Source organism: Solea senegalensis, linkage group LG1 (genome assembly GCF_019176455.1).
Source record: "Solea senegalensis isolate Sse05_10M linkage group LG1, IFAPA_SoseM_1, whole genome shotgun sequence".
Lineage (NCBI taxonomy): Eukaryota > Metazoa > Chordata > Actinopteri > Pleuronectiformes > Soleidae > Solea > Solea senegalensis.
In genome coordinates, this window is record NC_058021.1 from 2438007 (window position 1) to 2452493 (window position 14487).

Genomic DNA, 14487 nt, shown 5'->3' on the forward strand with positions numbered 1-14487 from the left:
ACAATCATAACAAGCTACACATGTAACATGAAGTTTTCATTTGTTTTTGTTTTTTTTGGTTGTGGGAGTGAAGGAACACAAAAGATGTCCGGCAGGACGCGACATCAAATGCGTAATGTAACATTGCTTAAAATGTGCACGTGTCTAAAGGAAGACGTGTCGAGGTGAAAACCTGAGGAAGAAGAACATAAAAGTCCTGCATGAAGAACAAATTAAAACTGAACCGTTCTCTTTGGATGGAACCAGTGAGTTTGCTGGAATGTTTTCAAGTTACAACAGCTGGAAAATAATAGAATAAAAACAGTGAGGGAATGAAGTGACCTGTAACTAAGTGCATTTCCAGAGGCGACATCTGTGCTTTACAGGTTAAGACTCTCTTTTTATGCATTTGTTTGGTTCAATCTCTCCTAACTCATGTCAAAACTCAGTTTTAGCCAATTTGACTAAAGGCTCACCTCATAAAACCCACACTGCTTCTGTCTACATCAAATCTGTGTCACGTTATAAAACACTCACTTGCCCACAACAAACTCCATAGAGAAAATCTGCAACTTTGCATCACAGCACACGAGCTGTTCATTCATGACTGCTTCCACTACAACATTTTAAATTTGTTATTTAGTGACTTTGGTGTTTGAAACTTTTCATTTAGATTTACATTAATGACACAAATGTATTATGTGAGGTAAAATCACTCATTTTCTCTATGGACTTTGGTGCAGGAGAGCGTGTGGTTATTAAATTTAGTTTCCTGTCATATAACGTAACATATGCAGCGTATTGTTAAGACATCATTGACTTATGCAGGTGTAGATTTTATTTGGTGAGCCTCATGTTTTGTGAGAATGAGCATCCAAACATGAACTATACCTTTAAAACTACTATTATGTAAGAGTTTGGCTTAGGTTAGTGCATACAGTAGAAAGACTGAAATACACATAAAACAATGTTCAGGAATAAAAATAAATATAATCTCAAATACAATATTTAAACTTGGAGGCCACAGCGATCCCACATCACGGATGAAATATTTAAAGATTTACTTAAACGCAACTACATAAATATATATATTTATGTAGTATATGTATATATATATACATATATATATACACATATATATATACTAAATTATAGTTTCAAATTAACCTGACAACAAATGTGAGTAACATGGTGATCAGTGAAAACAGCTAATCACAGTCACCATTTTCACTGCGACAGACAGGCCACACCCCCTCTTTCATCATAAACAAACCAGTTTGACACACGTCAAGAACTCTTTCATTAACCAGCAGTTAACTTCAAATTAGTCTTCATTTTTTTTAATCAAGATTTCAGGGAACAAAATAAAAAAATCCCTTGGGATTCATCTTCACTCCTTTTTTTTTTGTTGTTGTTGAAGTTTTTCAAAAGCGGACTGACCTAAATGGGTTGACACACAGGTGGTACATCCGGGTGTCTCTCCCACGCATCCACACATAAATATGTTGGCAAACATTCAGCAAAAAAAAAAAAAAAAAAGTTTCACTATTCCAAAAGGAGGATTCTTCGTCACACGGTGTGACTGGAAGTTTCTGTGGGACAAATAAGACAACAATCCTTGACCTGAAAACAAAAACTGCTGTTTGGTGTTCTCACACTAATCACCACCTCCTGCTTTGGTCCTTTTTCTTATTTACAACCATTACAAATAATATAGTCTCTCTTTGTATGTATGTGTATGTGTGTGTGTGTGTATGTATGTGTGTGTGTGAGCTTTCTCTAGCTATGCACGTCCATGAACAATAAAACATTAAAATCACTGGGTGTGAGTTCAAACACACTATAGGAATCACCTCACACTTCCTACAAAGTGCAAGTGTGTGTGTGTGTGTGTGTGTGTGTGTGTGTGTGTGTGTGTGTGTGTGTGTGAAGCATGTAAGGTGCACGTAGGCAGCTCTGTGATGAAGCTGTAGAGCAGCGACAGTGTCAATGTGCAGGAACACTGTGCCGTCAGACCGGGGACCAACGTCTGTCACCCTTTTCTTCCCATTCACTCCAGGATCCAGATTACAGGTGGACATGAGGTTTAAATGGTTCTTCATTTATTCAAGGCCTTTCTCCTGCAGCTGAGAGCAGGAGGAGGGGAACTTTTCAGCAGCGGTCAACTCGGTGTGGTCGGCCTCGTTCTGTGAGGGAGTAGTGGTGTGGCACCGTGAGGGAGCAGGGGACGCTTGCTGTCTCTGAGGACGAATGTTCTGCGTTCCATTCATGCGAGGCTGCGGCTGAAGTGGAGTCAGAGACACAGGTTTGTCATCTGGTGGAGTTGAAGTGAAAAGCCTCACGAAGGTAGGAGGAGGAGGAGTGTGATGACCCTCTGCTGGGTTTGTTTAATCGAGTGTATTTCAGTGTGAACCCGAGCAGAGGCTCCTGCACTGAAAACGTAGAATATTATGTAGGCATGAGAGTTTGAAACTCGTCCTTTTGTTGAGTTTCAACGCCACACTCGCCGGGTAACTTGTCGGTTAGGAGGTGGAGTTCCCTCCTTTGAACAAATTCTGGACCCAGGCGAGGGGCGTGGCCTGATGTCAGGAGTCATCGTCAGTGTCCTCTATCAGAACCTTGGTGTCACGGGTTTTGGACCTGGGAGGAGACAGAAGAACACTGGGTTGAGTTATTGTAAGCTTGTTCTTGTATTTGTTGCCTCTTTAGGTCCTTTTCTGGCATAAACACTGGCCTTCTTAGGACAAGTAGTCCTCATTGAGACTAAAATCTGGTCCCAATGAGGCAGAACCTCATTTTGCCATCTAAAAAGGCCAATAAAGCCAATGACAACAGAATTTGACAGACATAAAAACAACAGAGCTGCTGGTGCCCTGAGCGTTTTGCGTAGTACTGTCAGGTTTTTTTTTTTAAACTCACTGTGAGGCGAGCCGTGGCCTACGTAGACTCATGCTGTAGCTCCTCTTCCAGTTCTTCTTTCCCTGTCGGTTCCTGACTCCGTCCTCCTGGTCCATCATCTGCTCCAGCAGCGTCTGGTCGTCAGCGTTGAGCGGAGCCACGCTGATGTCTCTGACGGCCCTGAACTCACCACAGTTATTCAGGTGCTCGTTCTCCAGTCGGAAGAAGTTCCACACAAAGCGCCTGTGGAGGACACACACTGGCTGTCAGGGGACTGTCCACTGAAATATATGCTTAATTTGATCATTTATACAATACATTTCCAAAAACGTGTATCTACACAGCACGTCTGGTGACATTTATGGAGGAAAAACACAGATGAACATGACGTGGCCACACTTACACAATGTATAGGACTAAAATATTCACTGACAGGCTTTGAGGTTTGCTTTCATGGACAAATTTGGATTTGTCAAGTAACACAGAAGTGGAACTCACATATCAAGACGTTTAAAACATCACTGAAATTCAGTTTAATATCAACATTTACTTGTTGCTGTTGTTTTTTGCTGTTTTATCCAAATATGAATTCATGCATGTGATATACTATTATCTTTTTGAATTTACATGCTAATAACTATATTTATCTTCAATTGCATATATTTATCTTTATATTTTAATGGGAGTGAAGCCTTCTGCAACTTTATTGTACTGGAGTTAAATGGCAATAAAGATCATCTCAAGCAAAAAAGGAAGAAGAGCATGGGCTGAATTAATAACAGTGGGGAAAAAAAAGAGGGTGATTATAAACCTGAAGACTTCCATCGGGGCGAGCACAGTAGTCAGAACGTCAGACATGCCATGAAAGCCAGAGACTGTGTTGAGGGTGACGGTCAAAGTCCATGAGAAACGCAGCAGCACATCCTCCACTATAGCGCTGTAGTAATACGCCTGCAGGGGGAGACAGAGCACAGTTAACTGGAGACTGACAGCCTGGGTTAGACGTCTGCATCCTCGCATTCCCAGAACTCCACTACGATCTGTGTGACATAAATGTCATCATCCGCCCTTGTCTGCAGAGGGAAGCATCAAACTTACAAACATACATGAGCATCTCAAACAATTAGTTTTGACAACTTTCCAGTCCAGTTGGTGGTACGGTCTTGTTTTAAGGTAACACACACACAGACACACACAACCCTATGAGTTATCGCCAGCACTTATATTAAGAGGATAATAAACTTTTAATGACTCACTTCTTCTTATTAACTCCAACTGTAGCTGCTGATAAATATTTACATAATCCGAGCGTCATGGTATATTTTGAGTTGTTGTGGAGGAAAAAGAGAACATCCACCAAGTGTGGCTTAAATAGCCTGTGTTTCACGTTCAATCTACTGTTGCAAATAGTAAACCCCAGTTCTAAACACAAATACTAGATCAATAAACTTTTCAGTTTCCACTTATTATCATTTATTTTTACTTGTAATACATCTATTTTCAATAAACCAAACGGTTATGTTTCACAAAAAGAAATGATCATGTCAGTATCAGGACGTTTCTCTGTCTCTGCGCTCTAATGTGGACAAATACCTTATGAGGGTAGACAATCTCCTCTCTCAGGAAGGCGTTCTCTCCTGCGTTGCGGTCAAACAGGCCCCAGTCCATCTTTAGATCCCACACCAGTGTGTAACATGAGCTGATCACGGAACAGCAGATGTACAAGTAGAGGAAGATGTGGGTATCAGCGTGAGATTCGGCTAAGGAGGAGAGTAAATAAAGCGTAAATAAAACTTGAATATTTTTTACACAAAAGCAAACATATTAGCATATTTAACAATTACAATTAAGATCTACAGGAGCCGTGTGTAGTTGTACCATGTTGGTTCAGTAGCCAAAATACAACACTGACTCTAGGAAGGGTTTTTTCATGTTTTTTTTAGCTACCTGAGGTAAAAGATATCCAATATCAGTAATATGCCAGAAAATGTTGATCAGTTTTTTGTTTTTTTCAAACCTATAAATGATGTTCTCAAATGTCTTATTTCGTCCATAAAACAAAATGATTCAGTTTCAATGATTTATTTGTTATATCGAGCAAATAAACCAGAAAATATTCACATGTAAGATTGATTTAATACCTACGACGGAAAAAAAAATTCACAGACTTCGAGAATAAAGTCTTAATTTATGCGGTTAAAGTCGTAATATTCTAACCTGTTGTTTTAGAAGAGGAGAATAAGAAGAAAGAACCATGCAGATTTTGAGGAAATTGCTGCTTTTGTGGAGGAGGAAATAGCTCAAACTGGTCCACTGCAGGTTTTATCGGTGGACGCATCAGCTGGCCATTCAGAGGGGTTTTTTGGTTTCTCTAGTTTATCACATCAATCCATATACTCTAAGGTGTTGGGGTCTCTGCAGGTGTAAATTTAAGACTTTATCTTGTAAATTTACAACTTTAAATAAAAATAAATAAATAAAAAAAATAGCTGAAAATTCATTTAGTAATCAATTAATAATCGAGTAATTGTTTCAGCCCTACAGCCTACGCACTGGCCCTTAAAAGCAGATTAAATTAGAGATTAAGAGTGATTTTAAGGCATTTGGGACTCTTTAATGATGTTACAGTAAAGGTGCATGTGAAAACAGTTCTACCTTTGTGTGTCTTGTACAGGGCAGCAAAGGTGACAACAAAGAAAGATGTTGAGTATTTCCCAGCATTCACCAGGTGAGGGAAGGCCCGCTTGGTGTCACGGTAACGTCGGAGACACTGGACGAATCGGAACCACGCAGGAAGGCACTGAATCACCGCACGGACGCCATAGGAGTATGAATTACACACGTCTCTACCTGCAAACAATGACAAAGATGGAGGGTGGACATGTTAAGGTGTCTTCACGGTCTTTACTGTCTGCAGTCGTATTCTGTCTCACCTTCACTGCTGATGAGTCCGTCATGTTTCTTCCAGTTCAGTTCAAAACTGTAGAAACAGATCATGTACTCCAGATCCATCAGAACCACCACCAGAGAGTTGAGCTGGTCAGCGAGCCAAAAGTCTGCGAAGCCTACGCGATGAAACGGGGCGGTCACCACTCGGAACTGCGGAGGAAGTCAAAAACGCACACTGATTTATCTGTACACAACCAACTGAAGCCGGTGGGCAAAATTAATGAACAGATTTAACTTTTTAAAAGTGAAACGATAGCATCATGTGAGCTAAAATTGCTGTTTTTTATGTGAGAATAAAGACCAGTTTATCCTCTGTTGCTTGACAACACTTCCAACTTCAAAAAACAGTTTTTTCTCTTGTCCCCACTGACAGCTTTGTTTGAGTAAGCTTGTACCACCTGCTTCTTGGCACAGGAGTAATAAGTGCTGACACTTGTATGTAACACACTATGTAAGAATACCACATGCAGCACCAGTCAAAAACCATTTCATATTGATTACAGTGCTTCAAAAACATTCAAACCGATTAATCTATTATCAAAATAGTTGACGATTAATCGAATAATCATTGCAGCCCTTATTGACTGTAAATACGTCTGATGCCCGACAGGTGTGCTTTTTTTTTACTGTATATAATGAAATTACCAGGAGTTTAAGTAGCCAGAAGCGTGACTTGTAGTAGCACATCTTGAGGGGGTTGATGAGGAAGAGGAAGAAGAAGCCGTAGAGAGCCAGAGGGTTTGCCTGCATTGGCACCAGGATGCTGTTCCTAAAGAGACACGACAGCAGGCTGACGCACCACAGCACACCCAGCAGACCTGCAATCTACACACACACACACACACAGATTCAGCTTAACTGTTCATCAAAGTCATGGTAAAGCTGAAGTACAACACACTGTGAAACCCTGAGCAACAAATGAATTGTCTGTCTTGTTGTGGTTGTGTGTATGAACAGACTCAGACCTCAAACAGATGTTGGTGAGACAGGTTGTTCCTGGGGTTGAGCTCAAATATGAGCACATGGTTGACTCCTGCCTGTCTCCAGCCGTACGTGTTAATGCCTGAAAGATGAAGACAGACAATCAGACAGCAGCTCGGAACAGGTGGAGATACTCTAGTGTACTGTTCATGACTGTTTATATCAGGGGCCTCAAACTCAAAATGACCTGGGGGGCCAGTGAATGTGGAAAAAAGTCTGACAGTTTAATTAATTCATTAATAAAATGATATTTTGATAGTCCATTGCAAACGTTGCAAACTAAAAGTATTCAGGATGATTTTGCACACCATTTCAAAGCTCTTTTAATAATGTGTTAAATATAACCTAATGTATTAGTGTTGTTATAAATACAATTTCACTATTTGGGGATGTGGGGACGCAGACCCCTGGTTTATATAGAACCTACCTGACACTGTCAGGGCACGGCCAGTCTCACCTGAAGGAATGAGACCCTAAATACTACTTACCATTATTGTTTGTGTGTGTGTGATGTGTGTGTACCTAACAGGAAGAGGAACTCTATTAAAAGGAATCCTCCTCTGTAGATCCTGACCATAGGCCAAACATCATCGCTATCAATCACCACAGCTCCTAATGACACAGAGAGATGCAGAGACTGTTACTATAGTTACACAAAGAAACTAAAATACTTCACATTATGCAACAACAATTTGAGTGATTTGTGATGTTTGTCTGAAAGGCAGTTGTGCCTAGAACCAACACAAGACAGCTCAGTGAAAATATGACTGTTAGCAGGGAAAACAAAATAAAATCACATTTAATCCACTTTAAAAAAGGACCTGCTATTTTAACAATATGTTTCACTCTCCTGCATCAAGACTACATATGCATGCCCTGTGTACCTAAATGCTCATGAAAGAAAGAAATCATGTTATGATTCTGAGTCAAGTCATACTGTATGTTAGTGAGTATGTGTGTGTTACCTGTGATGACCACAGAAACCAATAAGACCAGGAAAACGCCGCAATAAAGTCCAACTCTAAAGGTGGTCCAGGCAGGAGCAGGCTGCGGGCAGACAATAGACAAGCCCAGTCAGTTTGTCAGAGGGATAATGTATGATACAGAAATATCATGTGTTTTTAACTGTAAACTCTGCATTATAAATGATCTGAGCTGTTCTCCACTGTGTGTGCAAAACATAAAACATGTCACATAAAGTGTCCAAAGCATCTGTATCAGTAAAATGATTCCATGAGCTTTTTATTTCATACACAACAGATAGGTGCACCACCTATCCATTCAACCCAGACAGCAGCCGCAGCAGCAGCACTACTACAGCTCTTCCTATTTCATTAGAACTTCAAATACACTTTGATCTTGGATTTAATAACATGTCATGTGCTGTGATGGCAGTGATTCAATTTGAATGTGTTGTACTCAGTAGAGTAGGAGGTAATTTTATTATGCAATTATGAATGAACTGTAATTGCTTGTAAATGTCTGTGAAAATTCCATTCAGAGTTCACTACATTGATCAGACGTCTCAGTGAAAAAATGTAACAATGAAAAGGAGAAATTCAGCCTGTAAAACAATAACACCGTAATAAAACTGCTGTAAAATCACACCGTAAAACAGGATGAGCACTATATTGGTGTGTGTGTGTGTGTGTGTGTACACATGTCTTTAGTAGACTGTGAGTACACATTTTATTTCAAAACCATCTTTGTGAGGACATCCTGACCTTACTTAAACAGGCTTTTTAAAGGTTGATACGTGGATTTGAGTTTTAGGTTATGGGTCAGGATTATGCATTTAGTTGTGATGTTACAGTTAGGGTAATGTATTGTCTGTGATTATCTTAACTAAGAATGTTGTAGAAGAATGTGTGTGCGTGTGAGAGACAGAGAGAGAGAGAAAAAGAGAAAGAGAAAGAGAGAGAGAGAGAAAAAGAGAAAGAGAGAGAGACAGGAGACCTGTGCAGCTCCCAGTGGAGGGACCCTCAGCCTCTTCATGGCCTTCTGTCTGTCACCACCTTCCAGCTCTGTTGTGACCAACGCCTGAAAAAACACAAGGAGTTTTGAGAGGTGGTTTCAATTTGTTTCTCCACATAAACACTCAATATGTATCCATGCTGTTTATGTTCACAATATACGTTTGTTTCAGTCAAACCCTCTCTCTAATATTCTCTGCTCAAGTGCAGATTTTCTCTCTTCCCTCTTTTCACCTGCTTTTCTTCACTTGGACATACTGCTCCAAACTTCTGTATATATTTGTGTGAGTACCTCCGTCTCCGAGATGAGCTGTGTGATTTTCTTGCAAGTGTAAAATGGAGCCACTTCGACATGGACCACCCTCCAGTCGGCCCCCCTCGGTGTCTCCAAAATCTTGTCATGCTTCTTCAAGATCTTCCTGAAACCTGTGAAGTTCAGGTTCTACACACACACACACACACACACACACACACACATACCAGAACAGAGTTATATTCAAAATGTAAAATGAACAATTCCAATTCACCTAACTCAAGTCAAACATCTACTTGGAGCAATTCAGTGCAGTAGAAACAGGATGTGACAGCTGTGACCTACACACATCAACGGCATCCAATTCAATGCAAATGTAACCCCTGTGTGTTTGTGTGTTGCTGCTATTGCACCTGGTAGTTCTGCAACAGTATGAGGCTGAGGTAGAACTCGGAGAAGGCCAGCTGAAGGTCCTTTATGTTTCTGTGTTTGCATCGCTCCTGCTGCGACAGGGCAAACACCGTCTTCCTTCTCCTCAGGCCCCGCCCATGCACCGTGCTCTCTCTCTGGGCGTCCAACGAGGACTGCAGCTCATTCTGCAGCGTGGCGAAGCGCCGCTGAGCCTCGGCCAGCTTTTCTGAAAGGAGAAGAGGAAACGAGTGCTCAGGATAGAGAGGAGAGGACGACAGCAACACAGATCTCTCCTCTCAAATATAGTGAACAACACACTAATAATAAGTAGTGGGGCTGGGCAATATATAAATTATATTATATTTATGTCTTGACATGAGACAAGACATTGTCTTAGACTTTGAGTATCTGTGATGACTTTTCCTGGTTTTACAGGCTGGTTACTCATCATATTTATTATGTTGAATTACTTTGTGAAATACACTAAATATTATAAATTAAATATTATATACATTGATTAAAAAAAATACATAACATCAACAAAATTATAATTGAAAAAAAGTCCCTTAATAACACTGTTATAGCAGAATTTGACCATATATGAAGGCAATTACGTTGCTTCCAACACATGTAGATGACGTCCATTTAACATTAAGAAGCCAAAGATATAAAGCAGGTATTATCTGACAGATAACTGTATTTTAAGATGATAAACAGTAGATAATAGATTGTAATAAGTGTATTTACAGTGTATTGTCACTCCACTCCAGAGAAACAACCACGACTAAAAATATCAAGATATTATTTATAAACCATATTGGCCAGCATAACTAAGCATTTTGTTTATTTGCTCAAAATAGTCAGACCATGTCGTTCCTGTTCTATCACATTTTAAAGGTTTTCTACTGGAAAGATCTGAGGAGACCAAACCAGCCCGTAACTCCATCAACCAGGTACATGTGTGTGTACCACTGTTTTTAATAAAGAGCTCAGTGAGTGAACATTGTTGTGAGATGTTGGTTGTGGTCATTACCAGAGTAGAAGGTGTTGATCTTGGCCAGTTCTTTTTCACATGTCTGGAAGAACTTTTCCTCAAACTTGGCATAGTACCTCTTGACTGTATCTTCATCGGTGACTGGAAGAGAAAGACATGACATGTGATGTTAGTGAGGAGCTTTTACAGCTACTTGTCTCATAGCAACAACATCTTAATGTGCCTGACTGAAGAGAGGAGGGAAAGTGAGGAGATGATGACGGTCAGTCCTCCATGCCCTTGACTTTTACTGCAGTCACTGACCGTATGTGTACAAAGTAAGTGTGTTTATACATTAAATGTGCTTTTCCCTTCTGCTTTCTCATGGTTCATGCAGCAAAAACCTGCCCTGACCCGCAGTGACCAGCAGGTGGAGCAGTGACACAGTAGCTTCTTAAAATCACCCATCCATCCATTTTCTACCGCTTTATCCTCCCCATGAGGGTTGCGGGGTGAGAAATTCAATATTATTCAATAAATTTGAATCTAGAAATAGATTTAAGAGCTCTCCCACTTTAACAGGAACAAAATACTTGATACAACCTCTGCAAAGATCTGCAGAAATACTAGTGCTTTGTTTTTTATAATTGTTTTATTCACCAATGCATGACTGTACAACACAGCTCAGAGTCCACATAAACACATATAACACCACAGTAAAAACAATCAAACGGTTTTAAGTTGAAGACTATGTGGAAGTTTGTTGAGAGGGTTACAACACAAATCAAATCAAGTAGACTTAGAGACTTTCAGTTAAAAGTTCAAAGGGTAGGTTCAAAATGCTCAAGTCAATCTCTTTGTTGGACTCCAATAATCAATCAAGAGTCTGTCTGTGACCCTCACTGATCGACTGAAGAAAAAACAAACACAATGGCATCAGAAGTTCTTGTTTTGAGGAAGATGCACTCTTTGTGATGAATGAGTGTTGTCCCTACATATCGCAGTACATTGTATCATCACTCGCGTATTGGGATATGTTTCCTCTAATGTCAGATTCTTACCAACGCACTGCCCTAGTATTGATACTAATTAATAGAATTCTTTAGAATGCACATTCTTAATTTAGACGTTTTTAAAAGTGATGTGCAGCTACACATTTGACCATAACTTTGTTCTAAATTGTTCAAATTCTGAAAAATGCTAGGATTCTGTTAGCCAAGATAATCCTTTATTAGTCCTACAATGGGGAAATGTTTTATACTTTTACTTGAGGTTGAGGATTAATTGTGAACAATGAATGGGCTAATGTTAATTGATTCTAAAATGAATCACTTATCATAACTAATAAGCTGCACTTGTTTTCCTTTCTGTTACTTTGCCAATTTGACAAGTCACAGTAGGAAAAACACAGGTGTAAATAATTAGATGAATGATGATGGAATCCCATTTAGCATCCTCACTTTTGCATGCTGGTTAACTGCGACACTGTCCCGACTTACTTCTAAATTGAGGCATTGTTTATATGATCAGAAACACAAAATTATGCCTTTACTGCTAAAATGCTAAATGGTTGATGTGCAAAGGGACAATTTCCCTTTTAGGAAATTCGGGAAATTCAATTTGTTTCTCCACATATTACCCTTTCGGACTCCACAGTCGTCTACACTGAAGTGGCCTTTCCTGGGCCAAATGAACCAGAGTGTTTGTTGTGAAACAGGCGTGTAATGTGATCCAAACACAAGAGCTCATCATTTCAATGTTGTCATCAAGCATATGCTCTCTGCGAGCTAATCTGTGTTTCTAAGGTCAGTAATTAGTTTGTTATTTTCGGTGACATTTAGCTGAGAGCTGCTGTCGTTACTGTAGCAATTCTCCTGCTGTGGCCCCTGAGGGAAAGACACGGAGCCTTTCATGCCAGGTCCTCTTTAGTGTTAGTCAAAAAAACAATATACTGTATATGTGTATATTTTAAATTTCAAAGACAAGTGACAAGACTTCTAATCAGCAGCCAATTTGGAAAATTGTAGTGCATAGTGTGAACATGTTGTAGTTAAAGCTGTCCACTTGTAGGAATATCCATCCTGGGTGGTTCAACAGGGATTAAGTCCATGTTCCGACATATTCAGGACAACTGACAGTGATTCATCTTCTGTTTCTTTGTTAAATGTACATGTATTTCTATTCCAAATGCCATGGTAGATGTCTGACATCTTGTTCCTCACACTGAGTCAGTTTTAGCAGAACAGAATTTTGCAATTGTAATGATTTTTGTGCTGGGACAGATTCTGGTAAACTCTTAATTGAACAGTGGATACGGTGAACCGGTGTGTCCGACCGCAAACTTGTACCCACTATCTTTGTCAACAACAACCAGACGACAGACCGCGCAGGTGGTTTTGAGTCAGACCGCACAGAGTCAGTGATTCACCGTGTTTCAGGCCAACTGCTTTTAGACAAGACACCAAATTAACTAAATTGGAGAGTCCTAGCCATTCCCCTCCCTCCTCAGCACACAAACAGCCACCACAGTCAGACTACAGTAATCTCCTTATCCCTTTTTAGCCTTATTCTGCTCTTTTCGTTCCATCTAAGCTCATGCCATCATGATTATTATCATTATTACCATTATGACATGTCTGTCTCTCAGTAATAGGCTGTACTTTCCATTTGACAATTGGTGTTTTTTTGGGTCTATTTTTCAGCAACACCCTGCTTTGCTCTCAGTTACACACACTCACATTTGAAAGCTGCGCAAAGCAGAGGTGTGTTCCACCATCATGACTCAGTGTGTTGCTCAAAGACACTTCAACAGGACATTTTATGGTATTGAAAAGGATAGAGGCTGGTTTGTTTTGTCTTACCAATTATACACATTTGACTAGGACTGTGTATTGGGGCTATTTTGATAATTGGTTAATTGGTTTGACTCTTCTCACAAACCTTAAATCAGTCCGAATATTTTCTGGCTTCTTTGCTCTATATAACAAAGAAATCATTCAAATAAGTTGAGTTGGTTTGTGGAGAAAACAAGACATTTGAGAACATCATGATTTTAAGGTTTGGGAAACCGTGATAAATATTTAAGACTTTTTTGGACAATTAATCAATTATTCCATAAAATAATAAAAAGATCAATCAATTGTGATTTTACTTTCCTATAAATCATTATGTGCAGGTGATTATTTTCAACAACCCTTTATTTGACAGACATGGAAAGATAACTGTGACCGTCTTGGGGTTAAAGGCTCATTTATACCTCATTTTTCGTCTGTTTTATGTCTGTCAGTTTATTCTACCATATCTTGTTTTTCTACCTTTTTTAAATCAGATATGAAACGGCTCTTTGATTAATCATCAGTCTGGCCTTTGGGTCTGACACTGTCCTTGTGTATGGTCCTATGTTCAGAAGTTTATAGTCACATCACATGCAGTTAATATCTACTGTGATTCAGAGACTCTTCTATTCTTGTTTCTCCTTCTGGCTGATAAATACATCCACCTGACTGTCTCATTTTCGGCCATTTTGTTTAATTCTTTCCACATTATTAAAAGATATTTTCTGTGACTTGTTTTTGAATCAGAACATGAGCTGGAAAATGTTTTAAATAGACTTCCTCTTCAATGCCAGTGTAATGCTCTACCTTTTACAGTAAGTTATCTGCCCTGTGACTTTATACCATGTTTATGCAACAGCTTCTGCATCTTAGGAGACCACTTTAATTTCCAAGCCCACTTTGATCCATTTGAATTATTCACAGTGTTTAAAATCTTAGCATTAAATCGTCTGTAAAAATCTTTTAATAGTGCAAATGCAGATAAACTCCCAAGTGGATTTAAGAGAGCAGAATTTGAGACACAGGCAGATTGTAGTGATGTTGGGTACTTTTACGTACGAAGAGAGGCTTGTTAAATCAATCCCGCTGCCCATCTATCATTCCTTTTATCCTCCCACCTGGTTTCTAAGGTCTCCCTCATGATCCACCTCTGTGTTCTCTGCTCACTCTGTTTCCATCACTGTCGGTGTCTCTATCTTTGTCTCTCCCTCTCCATGTGACCAACTTTGGCTCTAA

The 14487-nt window shown here is 39.6% G+C and overlaps 1 protein-coding gene across 1 annotated transcript in view; it reads right to left on the reverse strand.

Moving 5' to 3' along the window:
- Window positions 1-1368: 1368 nt before the first annotated feature.
- LOC122771396 (xenotropic and polytropic retrovirus receptor 1 homolog) overlaps window positions 1369-14487 on the reverse strand; it is a 30061-nt gene continuing 16942 nt past the window's right edge. Inside the window, exons 3-16 of the mRNA XM_044028952.1 lie at window positions 10478-10579; window positions 9447-9670; window positions 9073-9222; window positions 8764-8847; window positions 7773-7854; window positions 7330-7419; window positions 6792-6889; window positions 6472-6651; window positions 5811-5976; window positions 5533-5727; window positions 4471-4637; window positions 3689-3828; window positions 2899-3120; window positions 1369-2619 (exon numbers count right to left, since the gene is read on the reverse strand). Of these exons, the coding sequence (XP_043884887.1) occupies window positions 2565-2619; window positions 2899-3120; window positions 3689-3828; window positions 4471-4637; window positions 5533-5727; window positions 5811-5976; window positions 6472-6651; window positions 6792-6889; window positions 7330-7419; window positions 7773-7854; window positions 8764-8847; window positions 9073-9222; window positions 9447-9670; window positions 10478-10579 (1955 nt within the window). The 3' untranslated portion in view covers window positions 1369-2564. The remainder of the gene's footprint in view (window positions 2620-2898; window positions 3121-3688; window positions 3829-4470; window positions 4638-5532; window positions 5728-5810; window positions 5977-6471; window positions 6652-6791; window positions 6890-7329; window positions 7420-7772; window positions 7855-8763; window positions 8848-9072; window positions 9223-9446; window positions 9671-10477; window positions 10580-14487) is intronic.